General features: G+C 42.4%; 2 protein-coding genes across 3 annotated transcripts in view; one reads left to right on the top strand and one right to left on the bottom strand.

The window, feature by feature from the left end:
• The window catches only part of LOC139632992 (NHS-like protein 3), a 28,189-nt gene extending 7,754 nt beyond the window's left edge, over nt 1–20,435 (top strand). For both annotated transcript variants that reach the window (XM_071498308.1, XM_071498309.1), the window contains exons 2-8: nt 1,169–1,487; nt 13,539–13,682; nt 13,860–13,903; nt 14,001–14,136; nt 14,323–14,430; nt 14,616–18,509; nt 19,467–20,435. In XM_071498308.1, the coding sequence (XP_071354409.1) occupies nt 1,193–1,487; nt 13,539–13,682; nt 13,860–13,903; nt 14,001–14,136; nt 14,323–14,430; nt 14,616–18,509; nt 19,467–19,531 (4,686 nt within the window). In that variant the 5' untranslated portion in view covers nt 1,169–1,192 and the 3' untranslated portion in view covers nt 19,532–20,435. The remainder of the gene's footprint in view (nt 1–1,168; nt 1,488–13,538; nt 13,683–13,859; nt 13,904–14,000; nt 14,137–14,322; nt 14,431–14,615; nt 18,510–19,466) is intronic.
• Nucleotides 20,436–20,603: 168 nt separating this feature from the next.
• LOC139632993 (zona pellucida sperm-binding protein 3-like) lies at nt 20,604–23,597 on the bottom strand. The gene is made up of 8 exons (XM_071498311.1): nt 22,940–23,597; nt 22,738–22,850; nt 22,552–22,658; nt 22,291–22,465; nt 22,087–22,201; nt 21,933–22,012; nt 21,549–21,637; nt 20,604–21,393 (listed from the first exon to the last, which is right to left on the bottom strand). The coding sequence occupies exons 1-8, from the start codon at nt 23,426–23,428 to the stop codon at nt 20,687–20,689; spliced, it is 1,875 nt and encodes a 624-aa protein (XP_071354412.1). The 5' UTR covers nt 23,429–23,597; the 3' UTR covers nt 20,604–20,686.
• Nucleotides 23,598–23,671: the final 74 nt, after the last annotated feature.

The following is a 23,671-nucleotide window of genomic DNA, read 5'->3' as shown; positions in this document are numbered from 1 at the left end:
AAAAAAAAAAAAAAAAAAAAAAAAAGTTCAAGGAAGACAATGAAACAGAAACTGCACTGAGACTTGTGTTCGTTAAAAAACGTCTCAGTGCGCATTGGTGACTGTTTATTTTTCTGCTCTTTTGCTCGTCCTAGTGTGCTGTTTTGCCTGTGTGTGTGTGAGTGCATGAGCCTACGGGTGCGGCTTTGTGAATTATGACTCCATGTTATGGAATGAAGGGAGCGGTGCCAGATCTTTCTTTGCAGAACTGTGAAGTTAGGTTTAGAGGCAGGAGGGGGTCTGTGTAGGCTGAGCATGTGGGCCGAATGAGCAGTGCCCACGGAGACGCACAAACAAATACAAACAGATATATGCGCGCGCACACACACACACACACACACCAGCTGGGCTGCTCCAAAGAATAATGCTGTATTGATTAGTAGTACAACTGTATTCATCAGCTTTTAATGAATCATATTGTAAGTTTTATACACTTTACATCACTGCCAAGCATTCTCCAAAACACAGAGTATGTTTTGGTTTGGTTTAAACTTTTATTACCACTTTTATTACCAGTTACCAGTGAAAAAGACCTTGCTGAGACATGAAACATGTTTGGCACAGGTAATCTCTCATCACGAAGGTTTTGTGGTAAATGGAAGAACCGACATCTACTACGTCATCTGTGCAAAAGCATGAGAATAATGACCTCTGTTGATGGGAAATCAAAGCTTGAAGGCAGACAGTAATCAGAGAGAGTCATTGTTGTAAGCTTTTTTTTTTTTTTTAATTTTCAATTTTGGTTTCTTAGCAGCAGCCAACTCTCAAATATTGGATGTTATGATTTCCATGAACAAAACAGCAAGGTTGGTTTTCATAACTGCTCCTGCTTACAGTTTCACAATGACAGGGTAACTTTGGCATGTAATGAAAATAGAGTTGTCAATTTTATCTAATATTTAAAGTTCTCTGTGATGGTCTACCTAAAGGAAGTATCCAGTCTCTGTAAGTTGCTCTACTGGCATTAATAAAATCCAGAGGGAGCAAGAAGTCAATGAAAAATCTCGTATGGTCCTTTAATTCTTACCTCTCCTTGAGTGCCAGCACATGTGGTGCTTGGATGATGATGACTAAAATTTGATTTCTGCCTGAACCTCTGTTCTCTTTTCCTTCTCTGCTTTTTGTTCAGGACGTAGCTCCAGTGTGAGGTGGTATGTCAAACCGTGACTCCCTGGGGTTCGGGGACCTGCTTCCCCAGGATGTGGTTCAGGTTTTTGCCCAGGACAAGCACAGCAAAAGGGGCCGCAAGAAGCGCAGGCATTCCCTTGGCCGGGCTCTGGGCTGGCTGAAGGGCAGGAAGAGGAAGAATCTTGGCGCTAATGGGCAAAATCTGAGTCTAGGTCCTGCCTTTGACTTGGCCTTGGATGTGCACCCTGCTGGGCATCAAGGGAGCAACAAGGGAGGGCAGAAGTCAGGAAGACAGACGCATCCACACGGAAACAGTCACGGTAAGAGTCCACAGGATGCCGCACTGCAGTTTCAACCTATCTTTTATAAGTGAGTTTGCATTTTGTCAGTTGTGCTGTGGTGTAGTTGACAGTACACTAGACATGACATCTTCTCTACTGTAAAAGAATGATCTGGAAAGTGAACTGATTTCCTAAAAGTTAATGTTTATGAACTTTATACGTTCCTATCAACAGGTGTGAATGTTTTAGCCCATTGATTATGTGTGAATGCTGAGGCATTCACATATATTGTTATTCAAATCTTTTCAGTTCAACATTTTTTTCAACTACTTCATGCCATTCTGCCTTCACTTTAGACTATCTGCTTTTAATCTTCTGCTACTGAAATCCAAACCTTCAGGATTTTGCTTCAACAATTCAAGTTTTTTTTTTTTTTTTCAACCATTTCATGCATTCCAGCCTGCAGCTGACAATATTTGTTTCTAATCTTCAGCTATTGCTTTTTTTCTACTTCAGCATTGCTTCAAAGATTGCTTCAGCTTCTTTAGCATTGCTTCAGCTAACTCATTCAGCTCTCAGCATTCACACAGCATTTTCTGCAGGAAATGCAATTTCTAGTTACAGTTTGACAATATTTTAGTTTAAAAAAAGCATCTTTTTTTTGAAAACCATGGAGAATTTAGGTGAACCAACTCACCAGAAACAAAGACATTATAAGTTACTTTTTGTCACTCTTTATGGAATAAAACATTATTCTGCCGGGAAAAAGAGCAGAGGCACTCTTTGACACAGCAAATGACGAATATGTAATTGAATGTGGCTATTGTTTACACTTCAGTCGACTAACTAAATTGATCTCAAGTTGAGATGCTTCAAGATTTAGCTAGCTCACTGCCTCACCTAAACAATTTTCTCAGGGAGTTTTACTTAATACCACCCAGGGAGGTTTCACCATAGCATGAGAATCATCTTGCAGAGACTTGGTAGCTCGTCCATTTTAATGTTTGCCTTCAGATTTTTGCCAGATTTACATTGCTCTTGTGTGGGAATGCAATTGCAAGCACCATTGTTGCGTGTTCAAACTGGGTTGACAAAATTTACATTATCCTCTTCATGGCATCTGTATTTACTCCTATAAAGTAACTTAATGATGGAGGGCTGAGAGAACATTAAATCACAAATCATTTTGATATGCGATCAAAACATTGGCTTGTTTCAGCCCATTGGAAGTGTTTTAAAATCACAGTTAATTAAATACATTTTGGTCTTTGTTGGATAAAACAACAAATGTATAGGAAAAAAAACTATGTTTTTATGAACCAAATAAATAATTTACACCTTAATCTATAGTGAAAATTATCATGAATTGTCACTCACAAAATGCAACTAAGCAGCTGCTTTTTTGCTTATGCTTGCAATTGTAGTGCCATATACATTTGACAGACACACACACACAAACACACACACACACAACATACAAGCAACAAATGATATATATTGTGACGAATCCCCATGCCAGTTAATTAAGGTTTGCACTGACATGAAAGAAACCAACAGGTGCCTGTAGGGAAGGATGTTGATCTAGAAACCTGCAATATATTTGTCGATAAGATGAAGTATATTAAAGCTGAGTGAAGCCATTTATCATCGCTCAACAGTAAGCTTTTTGTGAGTGCGTTAAATATATTTCTTGAGAGAGCAGTTCAGTAACATGACATCCAAGATGAGCTGGGATAAGGTGCTGGGAACTGGTTGAATATCCTGCTCATCGCCTCCCAGGCATGCGTGTTTGTTCACTGGAGAGATGTTTGAACAGACTGACTTCCTACTCGCCTTCTGACCTTCAGCTCTCTTTTGTTTGCTGTGAAAAATCTCTGTCTGTCCTGTTCTGTGATACCGCCACTTACTTACCTGGTCATCAGGTTACACAGAGGGTGAAGTGCTGCAACTACACACGGGACACGCATGAAGTGGATGGTGTGTTTCATATTTGACATACATCCACCCAGTTAACAACTTAAGTAAAACCCACAGTCACACACAAAGTGAATGTGCACAAACATATTCACACACTCCCAAGAAAATTGCAGCAACGCACTGACTTTTCCCAGAGCTGTGCTCAGCAGATCTTGTTGGAGCTTGCACATGTACACTCATATGTCAGCATGCTGCACCATAGCAGCCTTGCCATCTCCTTGTGAACTCAGTTTTTTTTTTTTTTTTAGTGTAAACTGTACTTACTTCAGTTTTATATCCTCATTAATCACAACTTGATACAGTCAGCCCCGAAACACAAGACACACAAACTGTTTACTGTGTTTTACTGAGTTGGGCTTTGCAAAGACACAAAAGCACCAGCAGTGTTTGGGTAGGTCTGCTTGATGTACGGTTGTCTGGCAGTGCTTGTGCAGTCTTGGCTAATTGCTTTACAGACAGAGGAGGCTCCGCCTGTTTCTTGTGCTGTGTCTTCTCGTGGTGGAAGCCCAGACCTTGTAGTTCGGCGGGAATGGTGTTAGGGGATTTCCATTCAGTCTCACAGTCAAACTACAGCCACAACAGAAGATGAATATGTATAAACATGCTTTTAGTCAAATCGGTGGCTTTGGTAGACGATGAATGCATAGACAAATGCGTCAGTGTGCATATACTAGACAACATTACACAATCTTTGCACTGTATTATGCTACTTATGGTTGGCTACAGCAGCAGTATGAAGCAAAGAGTTTTGTAAGAGAAAACAAACTGTGAAGAGAGATAAGGTAATTCTCCTCTGCCAAGGTCGGCTCAGAGGCTACCCTCCACACTGAATTTCTTTTTTAAACAAAAACACAGGTCAACCTTTAAACAGCCAGAATGAATATTCTTACAAATGGCATAACAATTACCCAAAGGTAAAGGCCTTGATGAAACAGAAACATATCACCACATAGGCGGAGCTGTCGACTATGAACTGCAGTTTATCCAACAGGTATTAGCATGTGCTGCTATTGAGCCCCCAGCAGTTAATGCATTGTGTATGACATGCAGATAGTTGATGCTGGCAACGGCCACAGCAAACTCCTCGCCAGATGCTTCCTCTGATTAGAGCTCAGCAATTCCCAAAATGCATCCAGAGGAGGTTTATTGCAGGAGCAATGCAACACACTTGGCCATAAGATTGAATACCTCCAAGCTGAGCCCGTGATGATGATCTGTGTTGACGCCAGAGGGGCCTCCTGCCCGCTAAATGCCTGGTATGGCAGGCACAGTGCCAGTTAATTAAAAGCTATGCCAGGACCGTTACAGTCAGGGGGAACAAGGGGTTCTGTTTTTCCTGACCCCTCTGCTCTGTTCCTCATCGCACACTGAGACATGGGTACCCATAGAGGATCAAACAGAGTGAGAGTATGAGGCTGGTATACTGCGCTGTGGCAATTTCTAACTTTGAGACACACAGTCCATCAAAATTAAAACGCATCACTCAACTCTTCTCCAGTACACCAGGCTTTAATTTGTTCTCTGCTCTCCAAGTTTGATGTCAACAAAGAACAGTGGGCTAATGTTAAGTGCTAGCTTACAGTGCATCTCTCTCCAGTCCGTCTTGCTAACCTAGCCGGGCAGCGCGTCTGTTGGCGCATCTCCATCTTGCTTACCAACAACCTCAGGGCTGCGTTCTGTGCTACTGATGCATTATTAGGACAACGCTGTGCAGCAGGAGGTGGTGCTGTGTTTTGCTATCAGAATGGTGAAAAAAATAAAATAAAATTAACAAAGGAAGACAGACTGGTCGGTCAGGAGCTCGGACGGTGGCTTCACGTGACGGAGGACCAGCACAGTCTCCGGTCTGGAGCTGGTTTGGGATGAGGTGGGCAGAAGTGCAACACATTAGTGGGAACTTCTGCAACAGTGCTGGGAGGAACTTTCCCAAAAATGTTTCATCCCCAATGTCACAAGTGTGTTTTGGCTGCTGGATGAGTGAAAGATTTTGATTAAATTTAGGATGTCCATAATTCCTGTTTTGAAAAATCTTAAGTAATAATTGGATTCCCTGTCAGGGTGAGCATCAAAACCCTGTATTTATACCCTGTTTTATCTTATCCTTTGCTCTTGCGGGAATGTGTTTTTGTAAACAATGCCCCTGGAGTTTGACCTGAGAGGGAACAGCATAGTAGCAGGTTTTGGAGTGATAAACTTTGGCCTCCTGAACTTTTCATCGCAATGGACCCGTTAACTCTGCATTGTGTTCTGTGATAACCTGGACAGTGTTTCATCTTGAGCCAGAAGGCAGAGGTTATCTGTCTTTTCATTTTCATTCACTTCCATTTGCCTAATTCCTTACACTGTTAGCGTGAGTCCTTGCATTACCTGTCTGACAGTGATTTATGTCCCTGTCGTGCTGTCAGTTTACTCGATCCTTGTGTAAGAATACACAACAGGCCTCTCTTATGCAATTGTAGCCTCTCAGATCCTGTCTTACTTTCATGATGGGCTTTGAGAAAAATTCCCTTGATCAATTAAAATGAAAATAAGGTCTGATTAGGTCATACAGTCCTGCCACTGTATACTCAGAAGGTCACCTGTTCACTTTAAACACTCCCTGAGAGATTCCTCACATTCCTGAGCTTTATAAAGTTATTTCTTTGTGGAAGCTAGAAATAGGGAGCTCTTTGTGTGTGAGAGTGTATGTTTGGCTTGCATGCCAGGTTTAGATCACATGAGCCATTTTATTTAACCTCCTTTGTCGAATATTCAGTTGTAGACACTGCTTAAGTGAAGCAGGACTGTTAAGCCTGGGTGTATTTATCTGTTGCTTTACTGTATTTCTCTGTCAGTTTATCATGTAATATAAAGCTCTGTCAGTGAAAGGTGCTATGTGGAGCATTTTAACTCTGATAAACCGTTGCCACATCAGTTTTGATAACGGCTGTATAATAGATTTGCAGCTTTAAGGGGTTCATCATGAGGTTAGTTTTTGTATGAACTTGTCCAGATTGTATTAAAGTCACGAGGTGAGATAGCATTGTAGGATAAATCAGGAAGCAAGTGTGTTTTTTAAAAAAAAAAAAAGAAAAAAGAAAAAGAAAAAAAGACGGATGGAAAAATAACTTGCACCACATGGTTCATTTTAGGGAAGTGAAAGAAAAACAATTGGAACATCACCATGGAGGCAACAAGCATCCTTATTAGAGGCCAAAGACAATAGCAACCTTTGTCCAATTAATAGAAAAATTATATTGCCGATAAAAATCGGCTTTAATATTTTTTTCAACATTGTAGTTTTGTGTATTTGTGGGACATAGTATGTCTTATTGTGTTGCGATGATGCCACAATAACAATGAAGAGCAGAAGAACAGGTTTGAGAAAACTGACATGTGATAGAGTTTCACTTTCTTCTCCTCATGGCAGAAAGTCATCAACTGCCTTTTTATAGTGTCACCTCAGGGAGATATGTCCCTTTGATAGAAGCTGTCATTATTCAGTTGTCATGTGAAAATCACTTGTTTTTTCTTGTATGAATTAAAACAGCGGGGATGTGGAGCGAGGATGAGGTCAGTTTTCAGTGTACTTTTGAGGAAAAAGGGAACACACTGTCGCTTTAAATATAAAATATCTGAAAATTGAGGTCAGGCTGAAAACAACTCTCACAAGCATGTACACAGCAAAAACGCAAGCACACACTGTGCTCACGTGTTATATAGTGTATGGGTAAGAATCAAGCTGATGCTGACGTTGTGGGAATATCTGTAGTTAAAGACTTGAATACCTGTATACTAAACAGTTACACAAATGCTTATTTATAATTATAGGGTTTTATGGGCATTTACCAGGATTCTATTTCAAAAGGTGAATTGTCACCACACCCATATGACAGAGGGGATCATATTTAGGTCGCTCAAATGGTAAAAGAGGTTTAGTAAGTGCCAGTTTGCCCTCTAGTCCCATCTGAATATTGTGCTCCAGTTTCATTTCATCAAGTTGCTTTTATTCTTTTCAATCCTTTAATGTTTGGTGTCCGTGTCACCAAACCTAACAGCGCAGCCAAAAGCAACAGTCTTTTTTTCTAATTTATTGTTTCATTGTGAAGATATGCAGATGCATTGCTCTAACTGCACGGGGTATTGTCACGGAGAGGAAAATGTTTGTCGACACACTTGTGGCAAGTCCATAGAGAGATGGATAAATATGTGCCTGGAAAGTTTTGTGAGTCACCACCAGTCATGACTTTAAAGAACTGTAAAGATTAAAAACGCATGGTGCAGTTACTGAAGACAGCTTTGTTGGTTTTACCTCACGAGTAAGTCGAGTTTAATCAAGGTGTGCACAGTGTTGGTTAGTGCAGCTTTCACACACATGAGAACACGCTGTTCCATCAGGACCTGTTCTTGGACTGGAGCTGGGCTAAACCTGGGCTCTGCTTGTATATGATAGCGTTGCCCAGTGTACATCAGCACAACCTGGTGTTTTAGTGTCCCGAGGCGTTAGAGCGGCTTACCATTGAATTAATTCTTAGGACATATAATTATGTACTGTGAGGCTGTACTGAGGCACAGAGGTGCTCTCAGCTAAATTTCTTGACGTTAGCATGCTGATAAGCACACATTAACAGTGTCAACATGAGCTTTAGCAGGTTTATCAAGGACACTATCAATATAGTTTAGTGTGTTAACATTTGCTAATATGCAATAAACACAAAGTTCAGATGAGAATGCAAGTAATGTCATTAGTTTTCTAATATTTGCATATACCATGAGTGTCTGTATAAGATTTCATGGCAATTCATCCAGAAGTTGTCGACATGTCTCAGTCTGGATCAAAGTGGTGGACTGAAAAATCGACAGGAGATTTTGAGATCTACGCCACTAGCTAGCATAGCTAAAAATGGTGTAGCAGTTTGGCTTTAATCTGCCCAAATTATCCAGAAACAAATGGATCTGATTTTCTTTTTCTTCAATTTTGACTCACACTTATCAGCTTGCTAAGAATTACACCCGAGCTACGCCCGGTCCATTATTAGTGTGGCTGCTCACACTGCTACAAACATCAATGCTGAGCTCTTTTCTTACTTGTAACTGTTTTATTGTCTGTAATCACATTTTGTAGGAGCCTGTAACAAAGCTGTGCTTACATTAAACAGCCTGATAGTTTAAATTCTCCTGTCCTGTTTTTAAGGGGATTTGATTTGTTGTTTATATCAATCAAGATACCTCATTGCTATGAAAGTGGCACAGAGTTTGAGAGTTTGCTCATTCTTGACTTTTAAACTGTGATAGATAAAGACAGTGGGGAGGTTGAGGACGTAAACTGATGCTGTGATATCAACCATGGTGCAAAATGTGATGAGCTGCAAGATTATGATAAGGGCTATGCATCTGTGTGCACTGAGGGTCTGTTTTTGGAGGTATCTGATACATGCTGATTTGCTGGCACGCAGATTGTATTGTCTGACAGTGAATTGGAGTGTATCCCTGTGTGCCAGACGATGCAGGTATCTCTGTTACCTGGATTGTTGTCATTGTCACACCACACGGCTTCCTTCCCTCCTTTGGGCTGTTTATGTTTAATTCATTGAAAAGCAAGAGCAGGAAAACAGTGAGTGGAGCTTGGACCAGGATGAATTTGTCCAGACTGTACATACTTGCTTTTAGAGAAACAGTGAGCCCTCAGCCCTTTCCCACTGTCATCACAGTGCGTTCAGTTGGGTTTGTGCTGATTAGAGAGGCTTAAGCACCTGGCAGACAGCTCCCTCAGAGCGGGAGAGAATGTCTCTGCATGGCTGTCAGCCTGGCGGTGCAAAACAAGAGAGAGGGGCAAGTTAGGGCAGGGACGCGAGGTGTGTGTGGGGTATTTGGATCTGTTTGATTCCCATGAAGCAGGAAGAGTCACATCACATGTCAGTTTATGTGTGTGTGGGGTTCTGTCTAAAGCAGTGGTCTCGAATTGATGCTTTGTACAATAAATTTTAACTCGACTGTCTAAACTCTGAGCAACTCATCTCTCTCTCTCTCTCTCTCTCTCTCTCTCTCTCTCTCTCTCTCTCTCTCTCTCTCTCTCTCTCTCTCTCTCTCTCTCTCTCTCTCTCTCTCTCTCTCTCTCTCTCTCTCTCTCTCTCTCTCTCTCTCTCTCTCTCTCAATGCCACCAGATATTGTATTCCTGGAGAACAGCAACTTCACAAAAACAATCAGTCGTCCAGCAATTTTAAAACTGTCTGTGCTCTAAGTCTAAGTCTTTCTGCTATGTTTAGAAGAGGGCATTTTTAGTGTCAGGCAGAGCCATAGCTACTGCTCAGGACTGTGAGGTCACAGCGACCTGCAGGGAGGTTTACATTCTACAAATAAAATGAAGTAACATGTGGGTATTTTAGAGGCTGACACCAGTACTTCTAGACTGAATAGAGTAAAATCTGTTGCTCTTTTAGCCCCCCAAGAAATTAGATTTTACTACTTCCCCAGCAAAATTTTCAAACACAACATAAATAAAATTTAGATAAATTATAATTGAACAGTTAACTGAATAAATAAAATATGAAAAATCCAAACAGAACATTTTAGATACTTGGGCCACAACTTAGGTTGTGGAATTAGTCGCAGCTCAATAAATGTTAAAAAATAATAGCCAGTTTTTATACTGTGATTTTGTACCCTTGTTAGAAAAACGAGTAATTACCCCCAAAATTAAAAAAATGATAATGTCTGAGTGAATAATGTTTCTTGTTGTGTGGCTCTAGCCCCTGGGCAGGTGGTGTGAGACCCCTGCCCTACAATCTCCACAACATCATTAGTTAACAAATTCAGTGACAGCGTTCTTGCCAAGTGGTTAAAAAAGCTCAAAGGACTGCTCTCATAAATCCCCAGTACTTTTTTTTTTGTGCTCTTTTTACAATCAGAAATCACTTCACATAGCAGCGTTGCTCATCTAAAATCAGTAGGCGTAGCTACAAATGAAAAAGTATTGCATATCACGAATACTACACTGCTGTAGTTTGTTTACTGTTGTTGGTGATGCAACATACTTCCTCAGCCCCTTCAGCCTCTGTTTACTGCCAGAGAATCTACATTTTACCAAAACAAACTTGCCAACAGATGTTTGCTCATTTAAAATGTTCTACTTTAAATCCACCATTATTTACATATTATTTACATGTCATAAAATTTCATCATAATTCCCCCCTCCAGCAATTTTTTTTTTTTTACATATTGTTTTTCCTCTCTGGAGGCTGAAGACTGCAACTTATAAACTGGATAAACTGGTCATGCAGTATCACATCCATTAGATTTAGTGTGTTTATCCAAATCCGAGATGTAAACATCAGTTTGGGGTTCATACATAATCGCAAGCAGCCTGTTAATACCGTCCATACAATCCAGCAGTGACAGATGGTGTCTTTAATATGTCAGTGATTAATATGGACACAATTACAATGTGATCACAGAACCAGTGATAATATGAGGCCCTTATTAACGTGCAGGCCTCCCTAGTCAAGTGTGTACTGTCATGGTAACTAAATAAGTGTCCTAAAGTGACTTTCATATCAACTTTCTGTTTACATCAGTAGGCTGAAGCATCCGCTTTAGTAGTGAGTTGTATTCAAACAGTGATCTGTTTCTTCTTGTTACTGTGTACTGGTAACACATGTGATTCATTTATTTTCTTTGCTTTGTAAACTGCTTTTGTCTGACTCGCTCGGTAGGATCACAACCATGGGAATGTTTTCCATTTGTTCAGATGTCACACATTCCATGTCATGTCTGCTCAGCACACCAGGAAGTGAACAAACCGCTTAGCTGCAGATTAGTTTGAGGTGTCCTCAATGGAAATTAAAAAGAAAAAAAAGGATGAGGAATTTATCTCAACAGCAGAAATTTGACTCTTTTTTTTTTGTTGTTGGTTCGTTGTTGTTTGCTGCTTCTCCAGACCAGAAAATTCATCTTGATTAACTGAGGAGTTTAAGATCTACTGTCATTGTCTTTGTTCTTGCTGCACAGTAACAATGTTAATGTAGTGTTGCTGGAAACAATAGGGAACATTTTCACATGTGTGACCATGTGAATTGGAGTTGCAGGCCCCTTTTTAAAAATGTCTCAAATCTTGTTTTGGGACTAGATTATTTCAGTTCACTTACTCCCCCTTGTGGCAGAACAGTAAAGTTATATGTCTCTTAATAAAAGTCTGAGGAAGTGTATAAATTTGCTGTTTCTAGAGATCTATGTTGAATAAGTGTAAAATCTAACAAAGCAGTGTATTGTTATTTACTGACACAGCTGAAGCTGTGCGGGAGCCACTCGTGACGCCTTCATACCTCAAATCCCTGACAACAGCTTTCTCTTTCCTTCCAGTGTTTACATGCATGATCTCAGTTTGATCTGCGCCCTTACTGACCAATCCAGAGCGAGCATGCCTGCAGATGGGGAGCAACAGTGGGGATGCTGGGTGTCTTGATCAGCAGTGACGGGGGGGGGGGGTTCAGAGGGAAAGCGAGAGAGGGATGGCAGGAATTAGGCAGCTGAGGATTAGTGTCTGAGCTCTGATTGTCTATTGGCTGTAGAGATCGTCTCTGCTCTGTCCTGAACTGACAATAACAACTTCATCAAAAACAAGCAAGATCATCATCCTGTCTGCAGCTTTTGAGGATGATTTTTGAACTGACAGACTGTGGTCTACACCTTTTAGATACATTTTTTGTTCTTCTTTCTTTTATATAAATTGGACATAGTTTTGGTGTACTTTTACCTGATATAAAGGAGATCATGGTGGTGCTTCTGACTAATAGCTCCAGTACTAATATCTACTGCTTTCCAACAATCTTCAAGAAGAAAGGTGAGTGAAAGCATCACATGCCATTTGTTTTTAAGTTTGAGACAACAGACCTGATTGGTTTATGACTCAAGCCAGTTGCTCATGCTCTGTTGAAATTTCTTTTCTGCTGTTCAAGTATTACCGCGTGAGGGTGGATCGACTGGCTCGCCTAAGACAGGCAATAAAGTAATTAAAGCGTGGTCATTCCCTGAAGTTGCAGACCATAAAAACCACTGTCTGTGTATAATGTTTACTCTGCTGATACATAATGTGCTGTGATTCATAGTCCCACTTTAGTTTTTGATGCTTGCCAGGAAAACAAGTAATTCAAATTTTGCTTATTTATAGATAATTGATTATTGGGATTCTCTAAAACCAGAGCACCTGTAATGCTGTTACAGAAGAGACAGTGGTAACAATTAGTAACAGTCACTGAGCACATGGCTGTCAGGGCTAATTTCAGCATGGTCTTACAGCGACGGTGCGGACAGTAGAGTACAGTAGGTGGCTAAATGTAGAGTAGAGAGCTGTCACCATTACATAAAAGTGTCTTAGCAGGTTGTTAGCCCAGTGATCCCAGACTGCGCCCTGGAAGCATGGGGGCACCGCATGTATTACAGAGCTGCATCACATGCCAGGTGGTCAGCATATGTAAAGCTACTGTAACATTTGCTGTGCAACTTGAAATTCTTATTAGATTTTATCTGAAATGCAAAAATGTCAGTAAGCCATACAGAGTTTTGCACTTTCTAAGTAAAGTAATAGCATCAAAACCAGCAACTTAACTTGATTTTGTGTGACAGTAAGTCATTAGAGGAGGTTTTTCAGGGTTTTGGAGTTCATATGACTATAATTTGCGTCTCAAAGCAAATTGTTGCTTTTTTGGATGGTGTCCATGGTTCATGACATGGCATTTCAGGTATTTTATAACTACTTAATGAAAGATTGAACTGATGATAGCAATTTAATTAGTGTCCTTTTCACTGTCAAATTAAATGGTACTTAAGCTAGAAAAAAATGGTGTAATACCAAGCATATGTTGCTGGCAGTAGATTTTTGATTTGATAATCCTCTCTTAAAAGTCATCGTCAGAGTCACTTGAGTTTAATCCTGCATGAGTGGAACTGGAGTTCAGCCTCTTTAAATTTGCACTCACACTCTCAAACATATTTACCGTTCTAGTGCTTAAATGTCCCTGACAGACACCTGACTGCTCTCGTCCTGCCCATATGGACCCCTTCTGTTCTGCTGTTACAGTAACACGGAGCTTTGAGTTGATCCAGGCTGATCCCCTCTCCCTTCTCTGTACTTCAAGGTCTCCCAAAGCGAGATGATGATGACAAGACCCCAGCACCTCCACTGCTCCAGGAGAATGTGTTCATTGAGGCCAGCAGGCCAAAGTACCTGGAGGACCTTCACAGCGAGGCCCTGGAGGCACTGAAAATGGTGCAGCAGGAAGGTACAATGCACTCTAGTGATATGCTCTTTACACTTCAGGACTAAATTAGAGGTGTCCCATGCCAACATGTTGATAATTGTCTACATATTGCTCAAGAGGGTGTGTACCAAGAGATATATAAACACTGTTTTGAATGTCATTTTATATCTACAGAGGTAAATGTTCCTCTCCTTGCAGATACCAATAATGGAGTGGAGTACCAGGATAATGAAAGCACAATTGTAAGTGACACATCACACCAAGAATTGTTGTTTTTTTACATACACTGAAAATTCTTTCCACAGTTCTTGTTTAAGTGATTTTTTTTCCTTTTGCCAGTCGTCAATGACAATCCAAACAGACGGGGAGGGTGGAGGTTTTATGACAGACAGCACCATTCCTGACACATCCTCTGTCGTCTCTGTACAATCATCTGTGTCCACTAGATCGACCCGCTCTGGACTCACCAGGCAAGGTAACGTTACCATAATCCACAACTCCTCTTGGTCATTACTCAACATATAGTTATGCACACACACAAAGTTACATGAAATTATTTAACTTTTAATGGGTGATTTGTACAGATTGGATTCAGTTTAAATTGGATTTGTTTTAAGGATCAAAGAATCAAGTTTTTCTCTTTTCTCTTATGCTTCCCCAGGATCAACATTTAGGCCCTTGAACTCTGGAAAGAGGTCAGAAAAAGCAAAAAGGAGAAGACACAGGAAGACTGTTGCGGGTATCCCACAGCATGTTCAGAGAGAGCTCGGTACGTAACTAGTATTTGAAATGTATTACTTATTAAAGACATCTGTGTGTGAATTACTCTGTAAATTGTATGTGCTGTGTTTACCAATTTCATGGTATTGTTGATACTATGTTATGTTTAGAAAAAATAGAAAGATTTATTTGCATGCCGAACTTGTGCTTATTAGTCCTCCTGTCTTCTATCAGGGTTGGACAGAGTGGGCTGGACAGTGACTCAGAAGTTAGATGAGGAAGAATTTTATAATGGTGAGACTGACGACAGTCCCACCACTGATGGCCCACAGCAGGCAGCAGAATCACAAAAAGGAGCTAATGCCAACCTTCAGGACAAGAAGGTTATCCAGCCCCTTAACAAAGACCAAGTTGAGCAGCTCAATGCTACCCATGCTGGTCATAGGGACGACCTCGCCTTGTTGAACCGCCTGGGTTCTGACTTGTCAGGTGGACAGAGGCCCCGGTCCCTGGCTGTTCCATGGATGACCACTGCCAACAGCCTCCAGCAGGAGCCACCCAGCCCGGTTATGTCCATGTCACCCCAGGCTGCTTACATGTCCAAAATAATTCCCAATGCTGTGTTGCCACCGTCCATCGAGGTGGTAGAAATCAGCCGTGGACGGAGTCGCAGCAGCCTCCGCACTGTCAGCAAGAGCAGCCTGCTGCTCTCCAGCCCAGCCCCCTCCCGTGCTTCCTCTAGAGCCTCTTCAACCAGAACCATTTCCTCTAGAGCCTCCACCATCACCTCCGCCTACCACCGCAACCCCCCCAATCTGTCCGACAGCTCTTGTTGGAGCAACTCTGAGTCCTCAGAGACCTTAGTGTCTGACTCCTCAACCATCTCCAGCAGCAGCACCCCCAGGCAGAATAGGTCAGAGAATGGAGATATTTCTGCTAAGGAGGACAAAGTCAGCATTCACTCCTCTATCAGCAAGGCTTCCAAATGCACCTCCAACGGCAAGCTCATAGGTAAAGTAGATGCAGTTAAGAAAGAGGGACAGTTTGTGCGTAGCCTCTCTGTCATGAAGCCCAAAAGGGCTCCTCCTCCTCCAAGCCGCTCCTACTCCCTCCACAATAGGATGAAGCGACGATCACGTGATCTCGCGGAGGTTAAGGTAATTTCAGGGGAATCTTCTCTCCATAGTATCAGTGCCTCAGGTGAGGAAAATGAAAAAAACAAATTGAGATCTTCACCCGTCACCTCTAGAATCATAGACAGCCCTGGCTACAATGCTGACACCAGTTCTCTGGATGACTCTACAGGCTCTGTGTTATTCAGTCCCACAAAATCCCAGGCACATAAGGCAAAAGAAGCTGCAAAGGTTCAGCAAAAAGGTTCCAGAGATACCTCACAAGAGAAGCAGGAACTACTTCAGGAGAATAAGCTAAGCAAAGTAATCTCCCCGTCCAGTGGCTACTCTAGCCAAGATGCCACATCCCCACAATTTTCTAAACAGCATCATGGCTCATCTCCAAGTCACAAGAGAGGCATCTTAGCAAAGCTTCAAAGGTTATTTCCTGGCTCCAGTTCTGCTGGTTCAGCTCCATCCTCTCTCACACAGCCAGAGACTCCTGAAAACACTAAATCCACTGCGGATTCTAAACCTGACTCAGTCGACGCAACCAGTGTCAGCCCCACTGTAAGGACCTTGAGAGACCTCTTCAACATCCCTCCCCCACCTAAAGTCCATGCACCTCCACCCCCTCCTCCAGAGGTATGGGCTCACAGCAAACGTACCTTTGAATTGCTGCTGGGACCCCCTGCACCTGATAATGTTTATGCCATCATAAAGAAGAATCCAAAGGACAGGAGACAACAGAGGCAGCCCCCCTCTGCATCTCCAGAGGGCTCTGTGAAGAGCTTGGTGGTTGAAAGAAAACACAAGAATCCAGCTGTAACAGTGGAGTCTATAAATGGATCCCTACATGTACTGGAGAGAAAGGAAGTTCAGGATGGTTTGAATGCAGAGATGTATAAAGAGAAGAATGAAAGACTGGCTCAGAATGTAGATTTGAAAGAAAATAGTACAGTGACAGAAAAAGATGAGAAAGTAAGAGTAAGTGATATATTGAATGGGATGTTAGTGAAGGCTGTAGAGAAACGTGAAGAACGGCTGGCAGCCATGAGAGGAGAAGAAGTCAAGAAGACATTCACACAAGTTACAGAGGTAGAGACCCACACTGATACCTTACCTGCCATTTCATCAGTACGCATTCCTCCATCCCCATCTCCTCCAGTGTTGAACCAGCCTCTTGCCAAACAGACCACAGAAGCTGCTTCTGTTACATCAGTACGAGCTGTTGTATCCCCGGAGTCATCCTGGCCCCCACCACCTCCACCAATGGCACAAGCGGGTGCCAGTGGGCCTGATGAGATAGATTTTCCCCTTCCGCCTCCCCCATTGTTTGGTGAGGTGCCACCAGAGAGGTCCATTCCTGGTGGTAACTCCTCTTGTGCAACTACATCTGTCGTATCAGTGGTGACAACAGTGACCAAAGAAGCTGAACTTCAGAAGTCCAGTTCATCCCAGGGGATTGCACCTCCACCACTGAATATCCCTCCTCCCCCATCCTACACAGCTCCCCCTCCACCACTTGAAGCAGTCTCCCCTCCTACAGTTAAAAAGGTCTTTCCACCACCAAAAGAAGTCTTTTTACCACCACCTACAGAGTTCTCTCCACCACCTCCACCTAAAGAGGTTTCTCCACCACCTGTAGAGGTTTCCCTTGTGAGGCTCGAACAGTCCCCTCCTCCTCCGGTTCAAGAAGTCCCCTCTACCCTTGTTAAAGATGTCTCCCCTCCACTGGTAATTAAGGTCTCCCCTCTGCCTCCTGAAGAGATCGCCGCTCCATCTGCTGAAGAGGTTGCTCTGTCTTCATCTCAAGAAGATACCTCTCAGTCTTCTGTAGGAGCAGCACTTGTCAGCAAGCTCGATCCACCACAAAGTATTCCACCTCCACCACCCATTCCATCACAACCCCAGTTATCAGAGCAGGATATTCAGCTTCCTCAAGAGAATGTCCTGTCCGAATCAAACAGTATTCTCACTCCCCCTCAGAGTATTCCACCCCCACCTTTTATAGAGCTTCTGCACCAACCTCAGGTTGCACCCCCGAACATTGATGGTCCAACAACCCACGAGGCCTCACCTTTGCCATCATCTGAAGTTTCAATCCCACCAGCTCCTGAAACTTCTCCACCAGAAAAGGCTCAAGAACCTGCTCCCCCTCCACCTGTAAACATTCCTTTACCTCCACCTCTACCTGTGCAGGGTCTTACCAGCATTAGGCACCAGCCTAGTCAAGCAAGCACAGAAAACCAAAGCCAAGAGCCAACTCCTGCCCATGTTGTACAGGAGGAACCCATTACCATTGTCACCCCCTCGCTCCTGCAGATGGTTAAGTTGCGGTCCATCAACAGCAGTCCTGAGCCCCCTACAGCTCAAGAGCAACCACAGTCTGAGGTCACAATGAGGAAACAACAGCCCAGCGATCAGGTCCCAACCTCATCAGCCAGTGGAGAAGCCCCTCAAAAGCCCATCAGAAGGTCCCTAATAATGACATCCCCCACACCCACTTCTCCACCTGTTACCTCAGTTACCTCACAAACAGCTCTGCCCAAGTCCCAGTCTTTGGTGGCTCCATCTGCATCTTCATCCACAGTCACCTCCCCTATGAAAAAGTCTCCTCCTGCCATGACTGCTTCTCCTTCCATGAACCTACAGGAGGCTATCCGCCTGAGGACAGCAGCCAGATCAAAAGAGAGCCCTGCATCTCGCCTCAGCCTGCACTCACCTACATCGCCGATAGACCTCCATAAGTCCCCCTCTAGCACAGCAAGCTTTATCTTCTCCAAGAGCAACAAAAAGGTGGTGATTGAGACCAAGCCGGCACTGGAGGCCAAGGCAAGTGTACAGAATAACCTTGAGGTTTCCTCTGTAACAAAGGTGGTGAGTGAAGCAGAGTCAGTGAAGAAGGTGCCACCACCTGTAGCAAAGAAACCCAAATCGAAGGCTAAAGAGAGTGAGACCAGTGAAGAAACAGAGCAAACTGCAGGACAGGAAGCACAAGAAGAGAGTATCCAGGGTAAGAAATTATCCTCTATGATGTATCAGACTTAGACTTTAATGATGTAATGAGTGTGAACCAAAGTCTACAGCAATGATAGCAGCTGTGAAGTTGTAGGTATACACTTAGGCACACTAACAATGCTAACATGCTGATATTTTGGCTGCATTCATTTATTATTTTTTAGACTGTAATTAGAAGCAAACTGAGTCAGAAAAAACATTCATGTCAGCCTCCAAACTGCAATTGTGAGTCTGAATTTCTGACAGCAATTATATCTTCCACTTTGTGAAGTGTCAACTGACCATTTACAAAATTGATAAAAAAAAAAAAATCATTGGTGACAGTAACATCTAAACAAAATCAAATAGTATCTCTAATCGAAAAGATCAGGTAATTTAGAAAGAGCTATAGACCATATGGTTATATATGGTTTCAAGTAACAGACTGCTTCAAATACCGAACAGCAAAAGTTGGTAATTTAGGCTATTTAAATTATGTGTCTACAAGGGTAGTAGTGGGGTTAACCATCTTGGAAAATTGTTGGAACGCTCCCGAGTTAAATTAACGGGACGTTTTCCTGTTGTTTCCATTCTGCGAAAATTGCATGAATACAGCTTCAGCGAGCGTAAGCTTAGCTTATTAGCATGCTATCATTTGCTAATTAGACCTAAATACAAAGTACAGCCGAGGCTGATGGGAATGCAATCAGTTTTGTACATATTTGATCAGGAAACAAAGTTCTGGACATATTAAGACATGAAAACTTAGGGGATCAGTGAGGTGATTACTGTGGATCAAGGATTGAATGAATGGATGACTTTACAGTATTTCAAGGCGATCCAGCCAATAGTTGAGATAATTCAGTGTGAGCCAATGAGGTGGACTAAACAACCAACAATGCTATAGTTAGAGCTATCCCACTAGCTTTCCGCACCCAATTAAACTAATTGTGCCTTCATCCTCCAATGTCAGATGCTGCAGAGAAGACAAATGGGACAGCAGGTACTGTTGAAGGAGAAGAGACATCATCGACATGATTGTATAGACTGAAGGAGCCCAGGAAGGACTTAACCCATAACGCTGAATTCACTGCAAGTTGGTCTGTGTGTGAGAGAGACAAGAAATTGGATTTGGACAGATGACATGCTTATTTCAAAAATTACATTTTGAAACATTCAAAGGATTTTCTATGGTGTGGGTCTTAAAGTACACATTTTGCTTTTTAATAAGAATAAATATTTTTCTTTCTCTGCTAGAGGGCACTCTGAGTTTTACTATTGCAGGAGATGGGAATATACTGCCCTCTAGTGTCGAACAATGATTGTACCACTTATGTCCTGCTGATTCAGAGTTTGTAGTCAGTACTCATAACAATGGGACTTTTGGGCGCTCATCTGTAAATATAGCAATATTTTGTACATTTAACATATCCAGTAATAATGGATCTGTGCTTTAAAATTCTGTTCTGTATTTTTTTCCCCAAAGAGTTTCCTCACCAATTATATTTGTTAAAAAAATATTAATTATCTTAAGTTATTTTTCCTGTCATGGTCAGAGGAGAGTCTGTGCAGTCAGAATGTTGCGTTAAACCCTAATATCAGGATATCAATCAATCTTGCTTACTTGTATAGTTCGTAATATCATATTCAAATCTATATTTTTCTCAAAAAATCCCACTTCATTTTATTATGATTAAAAGCTATCCATGTGCATGACCACTGATTCACAAAAAGACATTAAAGGAAAAACTTGGACATGGAAAAGAATACTGGAATCAATATTTTGGAACATATTTTCTGCTGCTTTTAGTTACTGATAATGGAGTTAATATGGCTCAAACAGTGGGATATTTCTGTGTTGAACTATAATATATTACAGACATTGTAATGTAGTAAATGATCATTTATAATGGAAAGAATAAAGATTTATGGACAAATGAAATCTGACTGAGGAGGATCCTTTTTCATGGGAGATTGCTGTCCAACATTGGCATGCATTTTCTTAGTGTTTTAGTAGTATGTAGTTTGGACTCAATAACAATTACATTCATTAATTTTATAAAGAAAATGGTGTCTTAGTCTCATGCAAATTATGATTAAAGACAGTTCATCAGTTGCATTTTCATGTTTATTTTTATTGAAATGAAATGTACTAAGAAGAGTTAGAACAGTCTCAGATTCATTGATCTAATACTACCTCCATGTGAAATACCAAGTCATTTCCCTGTCATCTGCTACATCTGCCAGACCGCCATCATTCTTCCACTTCACCTCATAGGCTCTTGTCCTCTCATCCTCCTCACCTCTATCTGTATACTTCCTGTTTTCTTCCTCTCCTTTAGAGTCCAGTGGCTGCACCTCTCTCTGTAGGCTGACTCTTAGTTGCTCCAGCTGTGCCCAGTGACGGAGCACTTCATCCTCCTTCCAATTCAAATCGATCGCCTGCTGTGCGTCAGAGATCTCGTCTTCTCTCCCCTCAGATCTTTCTTCAACCTCTAAAAAATCCTCTGTTCCGTACCCTGAGCCATCTACTCCAAACTCATTCGAATCCTTTACTTCAGCCTCTTTGCTCTCCTCCACTAAAACACCGTGCCTGAAAACTAATTTCTCTACCTCTCTGTCATCTGTCATCTCTTCGAGGATAACTCTGCTTTCTGCTTCATCTTCTTCAAGCTCCTCTTCCATGTAGCCTTCTTCTTCTTCATAATCATCATCATCATACTTTACTACATCTGCACTTTGCCTCAGAGACTCCTGACTGTGCAGCTCATCAAAGCCACGACTCACTGTGGCTTTGCCTTCTCTACTAATGCTGACCAGGGAGGGACTGGCTGGTAGAAAACCATCTTCTGCTGTGTATGGCTGATCAGAGACTAGCAGTGACATGCTGCTGGCAGAGCCTTGAAAAAAAATTAGAAATGTCAAATGTCATTTTTAATGTTTGAGTTGTCTGGTAAAAGATAACACTGTATAACACTGCAAGGTAAAGCAGCTCCAAGCAACAAATCCAAGTAGAAATGGGTGCTTAAATCTTTGCTTAAAAATGGTCACAGACCTTCCATCATGGCCCTCCGGGATTTAGAGGTCACACACTGTGAATCACAGCATTCACATATGGAGTCATCACCAGTGAGGGCCCTCCACCTAGCACAGCAGAGGCACAAAATATGCTCAGTCCACTTGAAAACAGTGAAAAGTTAGTCCTGGTGAGGGAAATTCTTGTATTCTTGTAAACATGTAATTTGTAATATAATATGTAGAAATATTATATCATTTGTATATTATTCATCTTTCTTAAGTATCTGTTATTGCAGTTTCTTTGAAGCTTTCTTTTCTCTGCACTTCGTCTTTGCTGCTGTAACACTGAATTTCCCCACTGTGGGACTAATAAAGGCTACCTTATCTTAGCTTAGCTTAAAAGCATAGCATCAATGCTCACCTGTTCCCTCTGTAGCTGCAAGACTTGTGTGCAGGACTTGGTTCCTCTGATGTGACAGACAGTTTGCAGTGAATGCTGATCTGAAATGGAGACAGGGTGAAGCCTCAATTGCAACTGCGTGAATTCAGAAAAATCACAGCTTCTTCACTCTCACCTCAGAGTCAGGGTCAGCAGTAAACTGGAAGGCCTTTAGGGAGAATCGCAGGGTCTTGTCTGTCCGATGGATGAACTGAGAAGCTCCTGGGTCTCTCTTGCTGTCCAGCATGCAGCTATGGATGACACCGACAGGACACTGGTCCCAGTTAAATGCAAATCAGGACAAGGGCAAAAACCAAAACATTTGAAATACCTTACATACCCAAAATTGCTTATGATGGCGTATTTGAGAGGTGATTGAGAGCCAGCGGATGGTGTTGCATAGCAGGTACTGATGTACAGTTTTCCTCTGGAGGAGAGATGCGGAGCAGAGACCTGGAAGTTTACTGTCTGTCCAAGCTGGTACACCTGGGACTTGGCTGGTATGCTCCATGAATCTAACAATGATTTAAAGGGTATTACACTACATGACACCAATTAACTTGATATTTATCCAAGTCTGGTGACACGTCTTTACGCCTACCATCCATCAACTCGATCTGGAAGTCACTGGGACGCCCTTTCAGCCTTTTACGCACAACAGCAGTTTGCCAGGTGGGTTTCACAGCCAGTTGGTACACATGATGGTTCCTGGGCAGATTTTGCAGGATGTTAGAAAGTAGGCTCTTACACACAAGATGTTGAAAATAGCAAAGAGACCAAGTCAAACCTCTGATAGCGACATTCAATGTCTATATCCATCCGGTGCGGCCTGCTTGATAACCGTTTTGGCGAAGGCTCATAATGGAGCACGAATTTGTAGAACAGGTAACCCTGGGGCGCCTGTCATAAGGAGCCACAGCTGTGATTTCAAGATTAAAGACGCAGGTTTTCCACAGTCTGGAAGCAAATGACACTCATGAGCATCTTACCTCACGCACAGCGTCACACGCCGTCAGAGGATACGTGAAGAGGAGGTCACCGTATGGCCTGAGAGCCCCGTTGCTTTTGCAGCTGCTGCCCAATTTCAGCTCCTCTGCATCTGCGCCCAGACCGTAGAAAGCCGGTTTGACCCGCACGACAAAGTCAGACGTGGAGCAGGTTACAGAGACGTCTGGGAGGTGAGCAAAGTCCGACTGGATCTTCGCCTGGGGCTTTGCTGGACGCACGGAGCGAGGTGTTCCGGGTGTGGGAGCAGGGGAGGCGCTCTGAGAGCTGAGCCGAGACAACGGAGCAGGTGATCTCTGCGGGGATTTTCTGTCGCCTGCTGTTGCCAGTTTAATTGGATTGGATTTTGGAGTACCCAGGTTGAAAACCTTTTTCCTTCTAGCAAATTGAGTTTCATAAGTGTCCGCTGCAGAGCTGAGGAGGCCGAGCGATAAAACATTCCACAAAATATAGAGATGCCACTTTGTTTTCATCGCAGCAGACTGCTGTCCTTCTACCTCTGCCTTTCAATCTGCGCGTAAAGCCCCGCTCACTCACGGCTGGAAGTAATCAGCGCAGGATAAATTGGCTTCCTGTTGCCAAACAGCCGAAGTTATGCTTCTTTAGTTTATTTACTTGTCTCCAAAAGGAACCAGTGGCTTTCCTTGGCTAAACATGACTTTTGTTAAGCATTTTCTTGATTCAAATCAGTGTTCATTTAAAACTGTGAAAGGGTT

This window comes from Trachinotus anak, unplaced genomic scaffold (genome assembly GCF_046630095.1).
Source record: "Trachinotus anak isolate AG129_WGS33_773 ecotype Australia unplaced genomic scaffold, CSIRO_AGI_Tana_v1 ptg000015l, whole genome shotgun sequence".
Taxonomy (NCBI): Eukaryota; Metazoa; Chordata; class Actinopteri; order Carangiformes; family Carangidae; genus Trachinotus; species Trachinotus anak.
Note: the sequence above shows the minus strand (reverse complement) of the source record. Positions and strands in the feature narration are given on the sequence as shown.

Coding starts and splice junctions, on each gene's coding strand:
- LOC139632993 (XM_071498311.1), bottom strand. CDS start 23,428: ATGAAAACAAAGTGGCATCTCTATATTTTGTGGAATGTTTTATCGCTC. Junction 22,202..22,290: donor GCCATCATAAGCAATTTTGG/GTATGTAAGGTA, acceptor TGTCATCCATAG/CTGCATGCTGGACAGCAAGA. Junction 21,638..21,932: donor TGCAGCTACAGAGGGAACAG/GTGAGCATTGAT, acceptor CTGCTGTGCTAG/GTGGAGGGCCCTCACTGGTG.